The sequence below is a fragment of the Achroia grisella genome, unplaced genomic scaffold (genome assembly GCF_030625045.1).
Source record: "Achroia grisella isolate CSIRO2021 unplaced genomic scaffold, CSIRO_AGI_Agris_v1 utg592, whole genome shotgun sequence".
Lineage (NCBI taxonomy): Eukaryota > Metazoa > Arthropoda > Insecta > Lepidoptera > Pyralidae > Achroia > Achroia grisella.
The window spans coordinates 1589588-1603489 of record NW_026712955.1 but is presented as its reverse complement, the minus strand read 5'-3'; the positions used below and the strand labels follow the sequence as shown (position 1 = coordinate 1603489).

The 13902-nt window shown below is 31.4% G+C and overlaps 1 protein-coding gene across 1 annotated transcript; it reads right to left on the bottom strand.

The window, feature by feature from the left end:
* Nucleotides 1-6783: 6783 nt before the first annotated feature.
* Nucleotides 6784-13309, bottom strand: LOC131848773 (serine/threonine-protein kinase VRK1). The gene is made up of 6 exons (XM_059198705.1): nt 12923-13309; nt 12585-12654; nt 11367-11563; nt 10412-10628; nt 9699-9872; nt 6784-8815 (listed from the first exon to the last, which is right to left on the bottom strand). Exons 1-6 carry the CDS (start codon nt 13145-13147, stop codon nt 8010-8012), a joined length of 1689 nt encoding a protein of 562 aa, XP_059054688.1. The 5' UTR covers nt 13148-13309; the 3' UTR covers nt 6784-8009.
* Nucleotides 13310-13902: the final 593 nt, after the last annotated feature.

The following is a 13902-nucleotide window of genomic DNA, read 5'->3' as shown; positions in this document are numbered from 1 at the left end:
CTAATTTTAGTTAAAAACTCTTAAGTTTTTACTAGCGAAAGTTTTTATATATCTTTTATAGTTTTTATAGTCACAGTTTTTCATCACTACTGCCATACAACGCTTTCAATTTGTACCTAAAGGTTAGCTGGTAGAGAATGCCATATGGCATTAGGCTCGCCTTTTGTACAATAAAGAATAAATAAAAAAAAGTTGTTCAGTTACATATTTGCGATTGGATATTCAGTATTATCGCGTCTTGAACGGAATATCGCTAATAAATATGTGCTTTGTTAGGCGGGGCCTGGCGTATGTACGTCGGTGTCGGGCCGGCTTGTAAATGTAACATAATATACATAATGTAACGGTTGTGAGAGAGGCCTAATGTAGTACACACAGATGTTTATGTTCCCTAATAATATACTGCCTATTGTGTTCTTAACGTACTCTGTTCAAGTATTGTGCAATTTTTAGCAGACATAAAATAATGAAGTTTATTCTACGCTGTTATTGTTTGTAAACTTACGCTTGACTGCTTGATACTTTGTGTTAAACAGATATATACTTATTGTTAAATTAACGTTTGCTATTAAAAAATACAAATTATACAAGAAAAATGTAGGCTCGGAAAAATATCAATAATTAAGTTATATTAGTTTTGTTATGAAACATGTACACACGAAAAAAAAAATGGTTCAAGTTACATTAGTTTTGTTATCGCCTTAACTAAAAATAGATTTTCTTTGTTGAAGTTATGTTTTTTTTTTATTTTCTTAAAAATATGTCACACTTCAGAAAATTTTCACGTAACACCAAAACTGTCAAAAATATATTTAAAAATGTAACTTATAAAAACAGATGGTGGTAAAAAAAAGTTTCTATATATTTGTTTTAGATGTTATCTATATTTGCTTCTAATCCCCAGAGGATTGCAGTGTTTTCGCTAAAACCCTGTATATCGTTCTATTATTGAAGTTCAGGAGAAAAATATGTGAGTTTTCTTTATATGAAATTATAGATTGTTTGGACTTTGTTCCACTCCATAGAGTACCCCGCGTGAAGATGAAGTAAAAATCTTTTAATTATATACCATATAATTTAAAGAGATTTGTTAGCTACCTAACTTGAGTTGCTTTACCGACTTCAGGATCTTGTTAGCGTTTTTTTTTTTATTTTAAACAGATTTTAATTGAAACTCATACGATTATGTATGAATTCTTTCGCAGTTGCAAATACTGAGTTGTTGTTGCAACTGCAACTATTATGCTTACAATGGCGTTACATAATTCAGTTCTAGTATTTATAAATAAATAGTTATGACATGTATTAAATTAATCTCTATGTAAATAATTGAACGTACTGGCATGAAACAAGGCATTTCAATCCTAAAAATGATTAAATATAATGCCAATACAATAGTGTCTATTAAGTTTATTTAAATAAAGAATTACAAATTTATTTTTTTGTATTACATTTTTTTTTAGTCTAGGAACAGAGTTGTGGATAAACATCACAAGTTTTAAATATAAGACAGTTTTTTTTTACAAATGTTTAGTTTAATACATTGAAATGTCGATGCTTAATCAGTGGTCAAGTGTTAAGTGTAATCCAAGCCTGTTTTGGAAGCCATAGAGCACCTGCAATCATTCAAACTACTACACGAATAAGACATTGTGTTTTAAATTTTATTTATTTATTCACTAAAACTGTAGTTTTATTTATTGACTTAGTAAGCATGTACATTTGTAGAAGTCATCTTTTGATGATAAAATCAAATAATAAAAATATATATACAACGCCATCTATTACGTAATTAGAGAAACAGTATATAAAAATGTTGTTAAAAATCCAGTGTAATAAGTATTATGTAGAATAGTAATTGTTATCACTCGTCTTCTGATCAACAGGCTTGGTTATTTTTTTATCTATGTCATTTTGTGTTCAGCCCAATGAAATATGTTTAATTACATATAAATTATAGTACATAAATATTTTACAACAATGTTCATTGAGATTTTAACACAGGGCTGGTTATTTTTTTTTTTCTTATTTATTTATACAATAATTGTGACGGTTTTACTTTGTATATTTATTAGTGAAATACAATATAATGTTATATCCATGTAGAATGACTTCATTTTAACGAGGAAATAGTAAATAGTGAATTGTTGTGTATATTACCGAGGAATACATTTTATTTACATAAGTGCAATTACACTGTTATGAAATGCGACGAATGTTTTCGTACGGCAAAATATTCGACGTATAGAAATAAATGAAAATAGACGCTACATTCCGGAACCGGTGTAGTATCCGACTACTAGTCTCGTGTGTTCAACATATAATTGCTGACTACATTAATAGCTTAGTTTCATAGTTGATACGCTTCGCCGCGCATGAAAATAAAAATAAGAAGTAATGGGACCTGTAATTACTGCCTGACTGAGTCAACACCAAATTTATAATTAAAAGAAAAGAGTTATTTATTGTGAATTCCTGCGTATGGGGACGGAAGTCTGCTTGTTGAATTATTTATGTGGCCGACGCGCCAGTTGTGTAGATTCTCATCCCCGGCTGTCGATAACAATATCAAATAACAATATGAGCTTTAAAAGTATGCCAGAAAGTTTCAGCACAATGGTTTTGTTTTTGTAAAGAATTGATAAGTGTATATTGGGTAAGAAAATGCTGATTCCGAAGCGCGACTGATTTAAGTGTACGACTAAAGTCGTAATATACGACTAAAAGTATAATTATACGACTAAAAGTCATGTCACACGACTAAAAATCTTGTTACAGAGCTAAAAGCCTTGTGAAGCGACTAAGTCTTGTGGCAACTAAAAGTCATGTGACACTACTAAAAGTAATGTCGCATGACGCAGTCATGTCATACGACTAAAAGTCTTGTTCACAGCTAAAAGTCTTGTGACGCGACTGAAAGTCTTGTATAAGTCATGTGACTTTACTAAAAGTAATGTTACACGACTGTGAGTCATGACGCAATGGAATATGGCTTAATTTTAGTCAGCCAATTGAAGTTGAGCTTCAGAATTAGTAGTTTTGTTTTAGCGCAAACTAAAGCGATCTTGAAAGGTGAGGTACCGAGTGGAAGTACTAAAATGTCCCAAAACGCGAGTTCACAAAAGCTATGTATAAAATTGTTTTTAAATGTTGACGTGTTTATTCTGACGGTATCGTAACGTAGCTTAGTACGATGGGTCAGCCGTTGTAGTTGACTACAAAATATATGTCTTGTCTTAGGTAAATTGTCTCGGGCCGAGTCGGGGGTCTATTTTGAAATTATAAATTCGAATCGAAGGTACTCGACTGGATTTTACTTTATATTACCAAAGTCAAAATTGAGTTTCATTGGAATTACAATAGTGATTATTGTTTAACTAAATTTTATTTTAATAAGTAAAAAATATATTTTGTTTATAATATTTATTTGAGTAACAATTAATTTCGTCAAACACTAGTTAGTAATTACTAAACTTAAATTATATTTATCGATCGAACTTATATTTATAATATCTTAATAGACCCCCCGTATTTCTGTAAGTCAATCGATTCTAGGTGTCGTAATGTACTTTGTGATGTTGTTATAGTAATATTGTCTGTGGTCGGAATAGGACTAATATGTTGTTATTAAATCAACATACACACATTTATTTTTGTACGCGTCTATGTTACAGTAGGTAACTTTCAAATGATGTATGTTTTATTCCCTTAATTGTATAATGAATACGCATCACAATTATTTATATATTAATATTATTGTGATATAAAAATAATATATTTTTTTAATCGAATATAACATTGAAATCTACAAGTTTCCTTTTATACAAATGTTACCTTGTTGATTATGAGTACAATATAAAATCGGCCAAGTCAAAACTCTTCGCAACTGATGTTTAATTATAATAGATTAATATATACAAAGTTAAAGACTCATTCAACACATTGTCCTTTTGTAAATATAATTGTAGATGTTGTTTTTGACATATAATATTGGACACAACTGTACATTACGATAACCGAGCAGCCGTACTAGAAAAGCCATTATGCAGATAGCTAGTGCCACCTCGCAATTATGTAGTACCATGATAGTTATAGATCGTAATAATATTATATATAATATACATTTACTTTTATTCCAATTAGAGTAAGACGTGTTGAGTTTAAACACTAGATTAAGTGGAGAGGGGGAGATGTAAGGTCGTTTTTTGATTGTGTCACACTGCACGGCTCTGTGACGTCAGTTTGCAAATATTTAATAAAATGGCGTCGTGTAATGTTGTTTGAAATGTTATATAACGTATAATGGGATTAATGCATTCCTTATTCACTCTAGTTGAAAAATATATTTTAGAAAACGTATGCCGTTGTAATACGGTTTATTTTTCTATGATTCAACATATAAAGATATTATATAAATATACTAAAATAGTTATGGTTTTTGTAGTTGTGTTCTAGGAAAGTGTTAATTTCGTTATACATTGTATTGTTTAAAATTTGAAAATGTATTCTAAATTGTGAAATTACTTGTGAGTTGTTATACAATCTATATATATGTATAACTAATACTTGCTTATCATTTATACTTGTTACAAGTTGTTGACGAGTTGATGGCCGTGAGAGCTTGTGTGATATAATTAATAAATGACTTAAGAGAATAGTCTAATGGTTATAGATCGAATAGAATCTCCTTTTAAAATATGCCACATATTCCTACAGTCAATTGTTAAATAAATTAAATATATAATTATTTATAATTTTATACGAAACTTTAGATGTCGGTACACATTGCAAGGTCACAAAACAGGTTGAAAATATACATTATGTATTATAAAAATTGTTATAGCATATTCTAAAAGGAGTGTTGGCTTCATTTACATTGGTTAGACTTGTATTTGCGACATCGAAAGCTAGTGTGAATGCGGCCTTATATAAATGTTAATTATACAAATTAAACTCCATACATGTCGGAGTTATAATCTATACTAGTCCCATTGCAAGTTAACACAGATTTTTGCATAAAATGTTCCTGTAACGGCGTAAATAGTGGTTTTTATAAGATAAATAGTAAGTAAATTATGTAATATCTAGAACAGTTTAAATACTATAGGTATGTTTAGTGTGTACGGTTGAACTCGACACGTTTGGGTGCGCATGCGCGCGGCGGGCCGCGTGCGAGTTACGTGCGAGTTGCGTGCGAGCACGTGTTAGCGCGCGCGACCACGTGGTGTACGACGCGTCCCTACAGCGAACCAAACTGCGCCGGTGACGGTTTCTGTTGTGTTTGGAGGAAAATTATATTTTTTTACAAATGGTGCTACTGTTTTGTGTTTTAGTCAATGATAGCTTGGTCGCTGTTGTACCGCCACTGTAGACGGAGTAGCGCGCGTCGTGAACGCGTCTCATATCACGCACGCCCGAGTAGTGCATCACGTACAATTAGGCGTAGTTTAGCTTTTGTAACTTGCAATCGTTTATGGACGTTGGCGTCCGTTTAATATAATACTATATCACAATGTGCGGTCGTGTGCCCGCTCGTCTGTTACGCGTGCCACGCGCCGCTCGGCCGGCGTTTCATTATTACATTTTTCTAAATCTAATTTTTTAGTACGTTACATTTTGTTTACTTTCATATTACGATAATATTGTAAATAAAAATAAAAGCTTTGGATTTGCGCATTTGTTTATTTCGACCTTTTAAATTGTTATTGGTTATGGTGTTAATGAACAGCCAGTCTGTTGTGGGTTCGATTCCCAATGCAAACATTTGTCATGAGTGTCTAATATCACTTGTTTTGTTATACAAAGTGATATATATTGTTACATGTACCTAAAATAGCATTAATTAAAAGTAACAACAGTTGCCTATATATATGCATCAACAGTGTCACAGATGTCGCAAAGTACATTATAATTTCTATAGTATACCTGCGATTTATCACAGATAAATATTAGATTTGCCATTCCTAAGGACCCATCATACCTCTTTACATTGTACTTTTCTACCTTGTCCTTAATATGATAGACAATTGGTGGCATAAGTAAATGTATCTACTTAGATATGGAATATTTCACCGGCTTGGAATGATAATAGAATGAGCTATTATTAACACTTAATACAACAGGTCCGATTTTGTTGCTTCATGCTCAAAATGGGTTCTGTTATAATAAGCGATATAAAAATAACAGGTTGATACACGACATTTTAGTCCTTAGGAATGGTGTGAACACAGCTGAAAATCATGCAGCAAATCAAGACTACGTGGACATTTTTTTTATAGGTGACAATGGTAAGGTACTCCCTACGTTAAAGGTATAGGTAAATATGCTGGCGGACATCATTGGAGGATAAGATTAGCATGAAGTCAGGACAGGTAGCTTATAATGGTGAATTAACAAAAAAATAACCACCGTTTTCTGTGAGGACCGCGCGGATGTAGCTGCTATATTAGCAAAGGGGGACTATTCTCTATTATTAACGATACCCTCTCGCTCCTGACAATAAATTTGATAAAGACAGTACATACAAAATTAAAAATAAATAAATATATATTTAATGCTGAAGAGGTAAGTACTTACTAATCTTACAACCGAAACATTGCAAAACAAGCTGCTTGGCGGCTGAATTCAAACGAGGATAGAAATTACGATGGCCTAAGCCAAGGTAAAACTTGAGCTAAGACTAATGTCGTATCCGTTAGGCAGGAGTTGGCCAAGTACGTTCTGTGACATCCAATGGTGCCCAAAAAGCTGCTGATGAAATGTCGAGAAAAAATAAATGCAATATAAAAAGCAAAGAAATACTGTTTATTATACACACCAAAAATACAGATCATTCAATTCATTATCCAACAACATGATAAACAAAAAATCAACTGCAACACCTGTCAACAGGTTTATAACACGACTTGTACATTAATTTCTTATTAAAATAAGTAGACACCTATATTATGTCATGACAAAATATAAGAATCAATATAGATATCAAAAATAATTGAAATTAACATATAACAAAGATTCATTAAAGATCTTCCTGTTAGTCTGTTGATTAACCTAGTATCGATTAGTATAATAGTGACCACTTCATTACTCTATGGAAATAATAGATTAAAACAAAACTATGGAATTATTCTGCATCTACAATTATTTTTAAAAAAATTCCCGCCAATTACAAAATTAACCTAAAAAATAATTCCTCTAAAAATATGCATGAGTACTGTCTTTAAATCTTAATTATTGATATTTATGTAGATATTAAATTCAATTAAAGTAATAATAATGAGATACAAATGTATAATATAAAAATGAAGATAATGTTATCTTTTATCTATCTGTTGTCTAGTACGAAGTACGGCTTTGTCTATTTTGGGACTGTTGATGATGCGTGCGATATGTTCTAGAATTTATAATCAGTAGTTTGTATGAAATTGACTGATATAGTCATACTAACTTTCTGTATGTTGCATAGGATTCAATTATAGACAGATGTCTTTACATAGTGAAGCGCGAACAAAGCGCCGCTGCTATCACTTCGCTTATATCTTTTTAATTACGCAACGAATTTTAATGCAGTTTTCAGCATGTGTGTTATAGTATAGAACAAGCCGAGAAATTCAAAGATTTGTAATGCATCTGTGCGAAGCCAGGTTGGGTCGCTAGTATTAGATACGGCATAAATAATGATAGTTATAGTAATAAATACGCTGTGTAAATCTACAGTTATTGATTAATTTATTTCAATTATTTATCTCGCCTATACTCACGTTTGAATATTCGGAGTTAGTCTAACTTCGACCTTGATAAACGCCCTGTTCAGTATCATGTTTGTGACATGTTTTTTAATTAAAAATATAAATCACATTCAATAAGATCTTAATAAAAATGTTAAACTTGATTAAATTAAAATATTATAGCGGAATGTTTGAACTCATCGCTATATTGGCATATATAAGTACAAATTAACATTAACCTCAATAAATCATTACAACCTAAAAAGTATGCGGGACATTCTGTTATTTAGGCGGGGAACGCCCGTTCATAACCGTGGGAGCATCCTTCCACGACTTTGTTTTAGGTACAGTTGTCGTCACTTTCTTCTTAACCACCCTCTTTATAATGATTTCCTCATTTGATAGCAATTTCCTTCTCGGTTTGACTTTTTTCTCCTCAATCGTAAATGAATCATCAAATATATCACCACTTGAATTAATATCACTTCCATTTGAAATATTTTGTTTCTTGTTTCCAATGATTTCGCATATGGGGCTGTCGAATGAAACCTGACGTGGGCTTTTCCTTCTCTTTTCAACGGATGTTTGTGTTGCAATATTAACGTGGTTTTTCTTAACGGGGGGAGTAGCTTTAGGTGCTAATTTGGTTTTTTTAACTTTAACTACAACAGATGGTTCAATGGATTTTCTTTTAACAATTTTTGGTTTTCTTACAGTTGGTTTGAGCTTTTTTTTCTTTGTATCATCTTCAGAGTCTGGTTCTTCATTTTCACAATTCTCTACTTCAGGGCTGGATGAGACAACTTTTGGTTTCCGACCTCCTCTCTTAGTTTTGGTGACTCCATTTAGTTTTTTATCATTTGCTATCGGTTCCTCCTCATCTCCCTCGTCAGCATCACTATCAGCAACCACAGTTTTACCAGTTCTACTCTGTTTCCCTTTCTTAACAGGACTAAAATTTAATTTACTAGTTTTCGTTTTGCCCTCACTTTTAAGATAGCTCTCGAAAAAAGCCCGGCATTTTGTGTAATCTGGTATATCCTTGGGTTTCAATGTGTTTATATATTCAAAGAATTTAATGAGGGCTTCTGAAAAAGTAAGAAGAATTTAATCAGTACTTGATATTTGTATTTTATTTAACATTCAAGTGGATAAGACATGTTCCAGATCATTAACGATAATAATGTTTTTATATAAAAACTTAAAATCCATAGCGCTGACAATATTATCTGATTACACTAATAATGATTTCTATGTTGATTATTGCATGCCTATTACTTGTTATACTGTAATTATTTGTATAAAAAAAAACATCTATTCTAAAGAGCAACACACAAGTTTCTTGCTCATTCTTCTTGTGATGACTCTGCGTTCCGAATGAGTGGTAGGATCAAATATGATTGTTCAAAAGTGCTTGTAATGAGTTTATTTGAATAAAGATTATTTCTATTTCCAGATATAATATAATAACCATTGACAATTCATACAACGTCATCCAGTACCAAACTAAGTAGAGCTTGTGTTATGGGGACTAGATAACTGATATAACTACCTAAATTTTTTTGTAAATACATAATATAGGAAGTATAGCGGTCTGTTAAACCACTAGAGTAGTGAAGCTTAATTTGTCATCTTTTGTACCGAGTTTTTTATTAATCTAGTGAAAATATAGAATACTTTTACTTGTATATATACAAACAGAGCTGCAGGATACAGCCATTTACTAACACACTAGCAGACCCGCGTAAGCTACGCGGGTCTGCATCACCCTTACATGACATTTATATTATATTTCGCCCAATTTACATCATATCTTTTAACAATATTGAGTATTATATTATTCTGATGTATAAGCTATATTATTGTAAGGTTTAATCACAATCCGTTCAGTATTTTTTGTGTGAAATAGTAACAACCATTCATCCATACTCACTTTTGCATTTATAATATTAATATAACAAATACACTCACCGGGTACGTTACTGTACTGTTTCGTGATATTGGCTCTTACATTCTTCATCAATGTCTCTTTCATGTCCTGGACTGTCTTGGGTTGCTTCAGTGACTTCTCCCAGGGCAGTTCCCCTACCAGCCACTGTAGCATATTGTAGCCCAGGATCTCCAGGTCACCTCTCATGGTAGGCACTAAAATAGGATTATTGGTTTTAACACTTTAACTTTTTATATGCCATTTAGTCAAGAGGTCAAAATGAGCTTGCGTTTTTGGTACTGTCTAGTATTCATAATACAAGCTCTGCTTAGCAAAGATAAAAAAAGCTCTTTTTTTATCATTGCCATATTTATACTCCATAATGATATAAGGCAGTGATAAAAAGAAAATGTATTCGCTTAGAAAGAATTTTTTTATAAATACTGTGGATATAAAACATCTAACCAACACAATTATACTTATGAACACAAATGTTTACCTAGCACGATGATGCGAGACATGGAACCCGCGACCATTGGATGTAAAGCAGCGTGCTAAACCGCTAGACTACCATTACTACCTAGACTACCATGACTACCAAGGCCAAGACCTTATATACAAAATATGATCCTATAAATTGATTTGGTTTACAAAAAAATATTCACATATACAAAAACTCTACCCTAAGCGTGTAAATCAGATTATTATTATAATGTCAGGATGGGTTCTTAGTCCGTAAAGGAATCATAACTACCTCCCAAATGTGCATCCCTGCTTGTATATTCTATAGTTCCATTGTGTGCACATTTCGGGTCCGGTTTGAACTCCTTCTCCGTGACGCGACTTGCTAACCCAAAGTCCACTAGGTATGCCTGGTTCTCTGTGCCTTTCCGGAGGCCCATCAGAATGTTGGCACCCTTGATATCCGCGTGTACATACCCCCGACTGTGTATGTATTCTAGAACATCTAACTGAAACATAATAAAATAAAATACAATAGAAATAAGTTTTATTCAAATAAACTTATAGATATGAATAGTCACATTTTTTTTTTTTATTTTACCACTCATTCAGAACACACTCATCACAAGAAGAATGAGCAAGAAACGTGTGTATTGGTCCTTTAAAGAAATAATATAATTGATATAATTTTAACTAGTTATCTTGATATAATCTTGTTTAGTAGAAATAGTGTTTATTCAAATAAACTAAATGTTCAAAAGTGTTTATATTAAGTTTATGTGAATAAAGATTATTTCTACTTTACTCCATATAACAGAAATAGCAATAATCTTTATTCCAACAAACTCAATATTCAAAAGTGTTTATATTAATCCTTTATATATGATTCTTTACTTTGTAAAGTGTTTATATATGAATAGCAATAATCTTCATTCAAATAAACTTTCAAGTTCAGTCTTCCAAATAATCTTTATTCATAGAGCACTATTGAATAGTCATATTTTTTTTATTCTACCACATTATTTGTGGATTGTGATGAGATAGCTTTCCTAATGAGTCGTAGATAAAAAAAATATATTCAATGTGTTTAAATTTAAGTTTATTTGAATATATAATTTTCTATTCTTGAGCTTACTTTTTCTGTCCAGTGACTGAATATGTATATTACATGATACTAAATTTGGGAGATGTATTATATAGCTACACTCTAATTACTAAAACTTTGAATATTATATCATATTTTTTACCATTTGTAAACCCAATTGAAATACAGTAACCGCTGGGAATGCTCTTCCGCATTCTTTGAAAAGGCTCCACACATCTTTGCCGTATCTCTCCAGGACTAAGTATCTGTACTTCTCTCCTTTGTACTCATGAGATCCATTGCCATGATATGTGGGCATGCCAAGGCTACTCAGTTTCCTGGTCTTCATGAATTTTGCAACTAGACAATGAAACAATTATATGAATAAACTAGCTAACCATGCAAACTTGTTTTGCCATTTAATTAAAATTGCTATTAAAAATTAGGGGTTGATGGTAGAATGGTGAAATGTTTAGGGTTGTATGTATTTTTTAAAGTCACATTATAGAATATAAATTTAAAAAACCTATAAATAAAAAAAAAAGGTGTGGACAAACCTTATCACATTATTGGAGTATGAAAAATAGATAGTAGCTGATTCTCGGACCTACTGAATACTCATATAAAATTTCATAAAAATTAATCAAGCCGTTTCATAGGAGAATGGTGACTAACATTGTGACCCAAGAATTTTATATATAAGATGAAAGAATAAAAGAAATAAAAAGACACCCCGAATTACAGGACAAAAAAAGTACTAATGAAACTGCTTAAGTAACTCTTTTTTAAAACCATCACAGGCTGTTATATGTGTGTCAATGTCCTGTGTTAGATAAAAAATTTTGATTCAATACAAAGTATAAACAGAGCAAATTTATATACAATACAATACATATACAGTACAAGTATAAATTGCTCTATGATTATACTGTGTGTACTAGTAAGCACACATACATATATATATATATATATATTTTTAATTCTTATTTAAGTATAACTAAATAAAACAAATAGATATACATCTAAGAGTACACTTTTTTTATCATTACACAGACAACAAGTCTTTTTAAATATATAATAATTGAATTATGATTGCCAACCTCCGTGTTATTAACTCTGATAGTAGCAGTTTCAATCCTTACATGATACAAACATTTGTAATCAAGAATATGATTGCTTGCATAGGTCTGGGCATTTTCTATATATATAGTATGTATGTATTTATATAAAATGTATTTAGATATTGCTATCAGCAGTATAGAGAGCAGAGCTTGTGCTGTGGGTACAGCATGAGCTCTGATTAACTTGAGACTATATTGCACTGTGTGAATTGTCCAGAGTTATTATTATTAAATACATAAATACTCAAAAAAATACTTACCATCATCCTTATTGGCATTTCGACAATAGAAATGTTTCTCAACAAATAATGGACCATTTTCATGTGGTTCCTGTTAACAAATTTAATAAGAAATATGTAAAAAAAGATATTTATATAAAATAATAATAAAAATATATACTTACCTAATAATTGAAAGCTAATGAACAGGAAAATTATTATAACAATACTGTATACTATCAAGAATACAGGATGTGAATGAATAACATATATTAACATACTCATTTACACCTTGTACTCAAAACAACAAATTATAATAAAACAAAAAAAAATAACAAAAATAAAAACTGGCGCCAAAATGAACTAGTTCACACACTTACAATTTTCACAACAAATGGATAAAGAGATCCTTTTTTCGGCGAGCTCTCGTGGTCACAAGCCGAGTATATCTCTCCAAAGCCACCAACGCCAATCGAAGGACCGATACGCCATTTCTTTTTCCCTATCACATCATGAATTACTTCACCAGTGGCGATAGGGGACGGCATTTTGTATCCATTGGCTTTCCTCTTAGGCGCCGGAGGTTTCTTAACTCTTCCGCTCATTTTGTATAGGTTATATTCACGATTTCGAAAGATAGATAAAAGATTCTATATAATTTTGAGAAAATCTAATATTCCAATCTAATCTAAATGAAGAATATGAGAACTTGAGCAATAAACAAAGATAGTGAAAAACAAACTTGAGCGTGCAGTTGGCATTTATTGTTTATAACAGACAGAAGTGACATTGACGTCTGACAGTGGTCAGGCTTTTGACAGTAGTTAGAGACGCAATGTTTGAAACTATGCTACCGTCCCCTAACTTTGCTTTTATTACCGTATTTTGCCTAAAATCTTAAAATCCCTTATATATCCTCATTTAATAATGAAAAGAGCACATATTTTTGATTGGTTGAACTACAAATTTTATCATGAAAATGTTGTACTATGCGTTGTCAAAATTATAGCAACCGTTATGATTCAGTGTTCAAAAATTTAGTTGATCATGTTTTGTATTTCATACTGGCTGCAGAAGTTCTTCAAAACATTGAATAAAGTAAATAAGTATTCAGTATATTTTATGAACTTTAAAATAAATACTCGTATACACGAATCAAGATTAGTAAGAGGTTTTAAAGATAATTTTTCTTTTACTTTTTTAATCTAGAAATTAAAAATAATATTATGAATTCAATCAGAAAAGTAAATGAAGTTAGGGGGATTGATGGTGTATATATAATTTGTTTAAGGTTAAGAAAGCCTTGTAAGTTGACAGGTTTATTTTTCTATTTATTGTAAGCTCGTGATTCTTGCGTCAT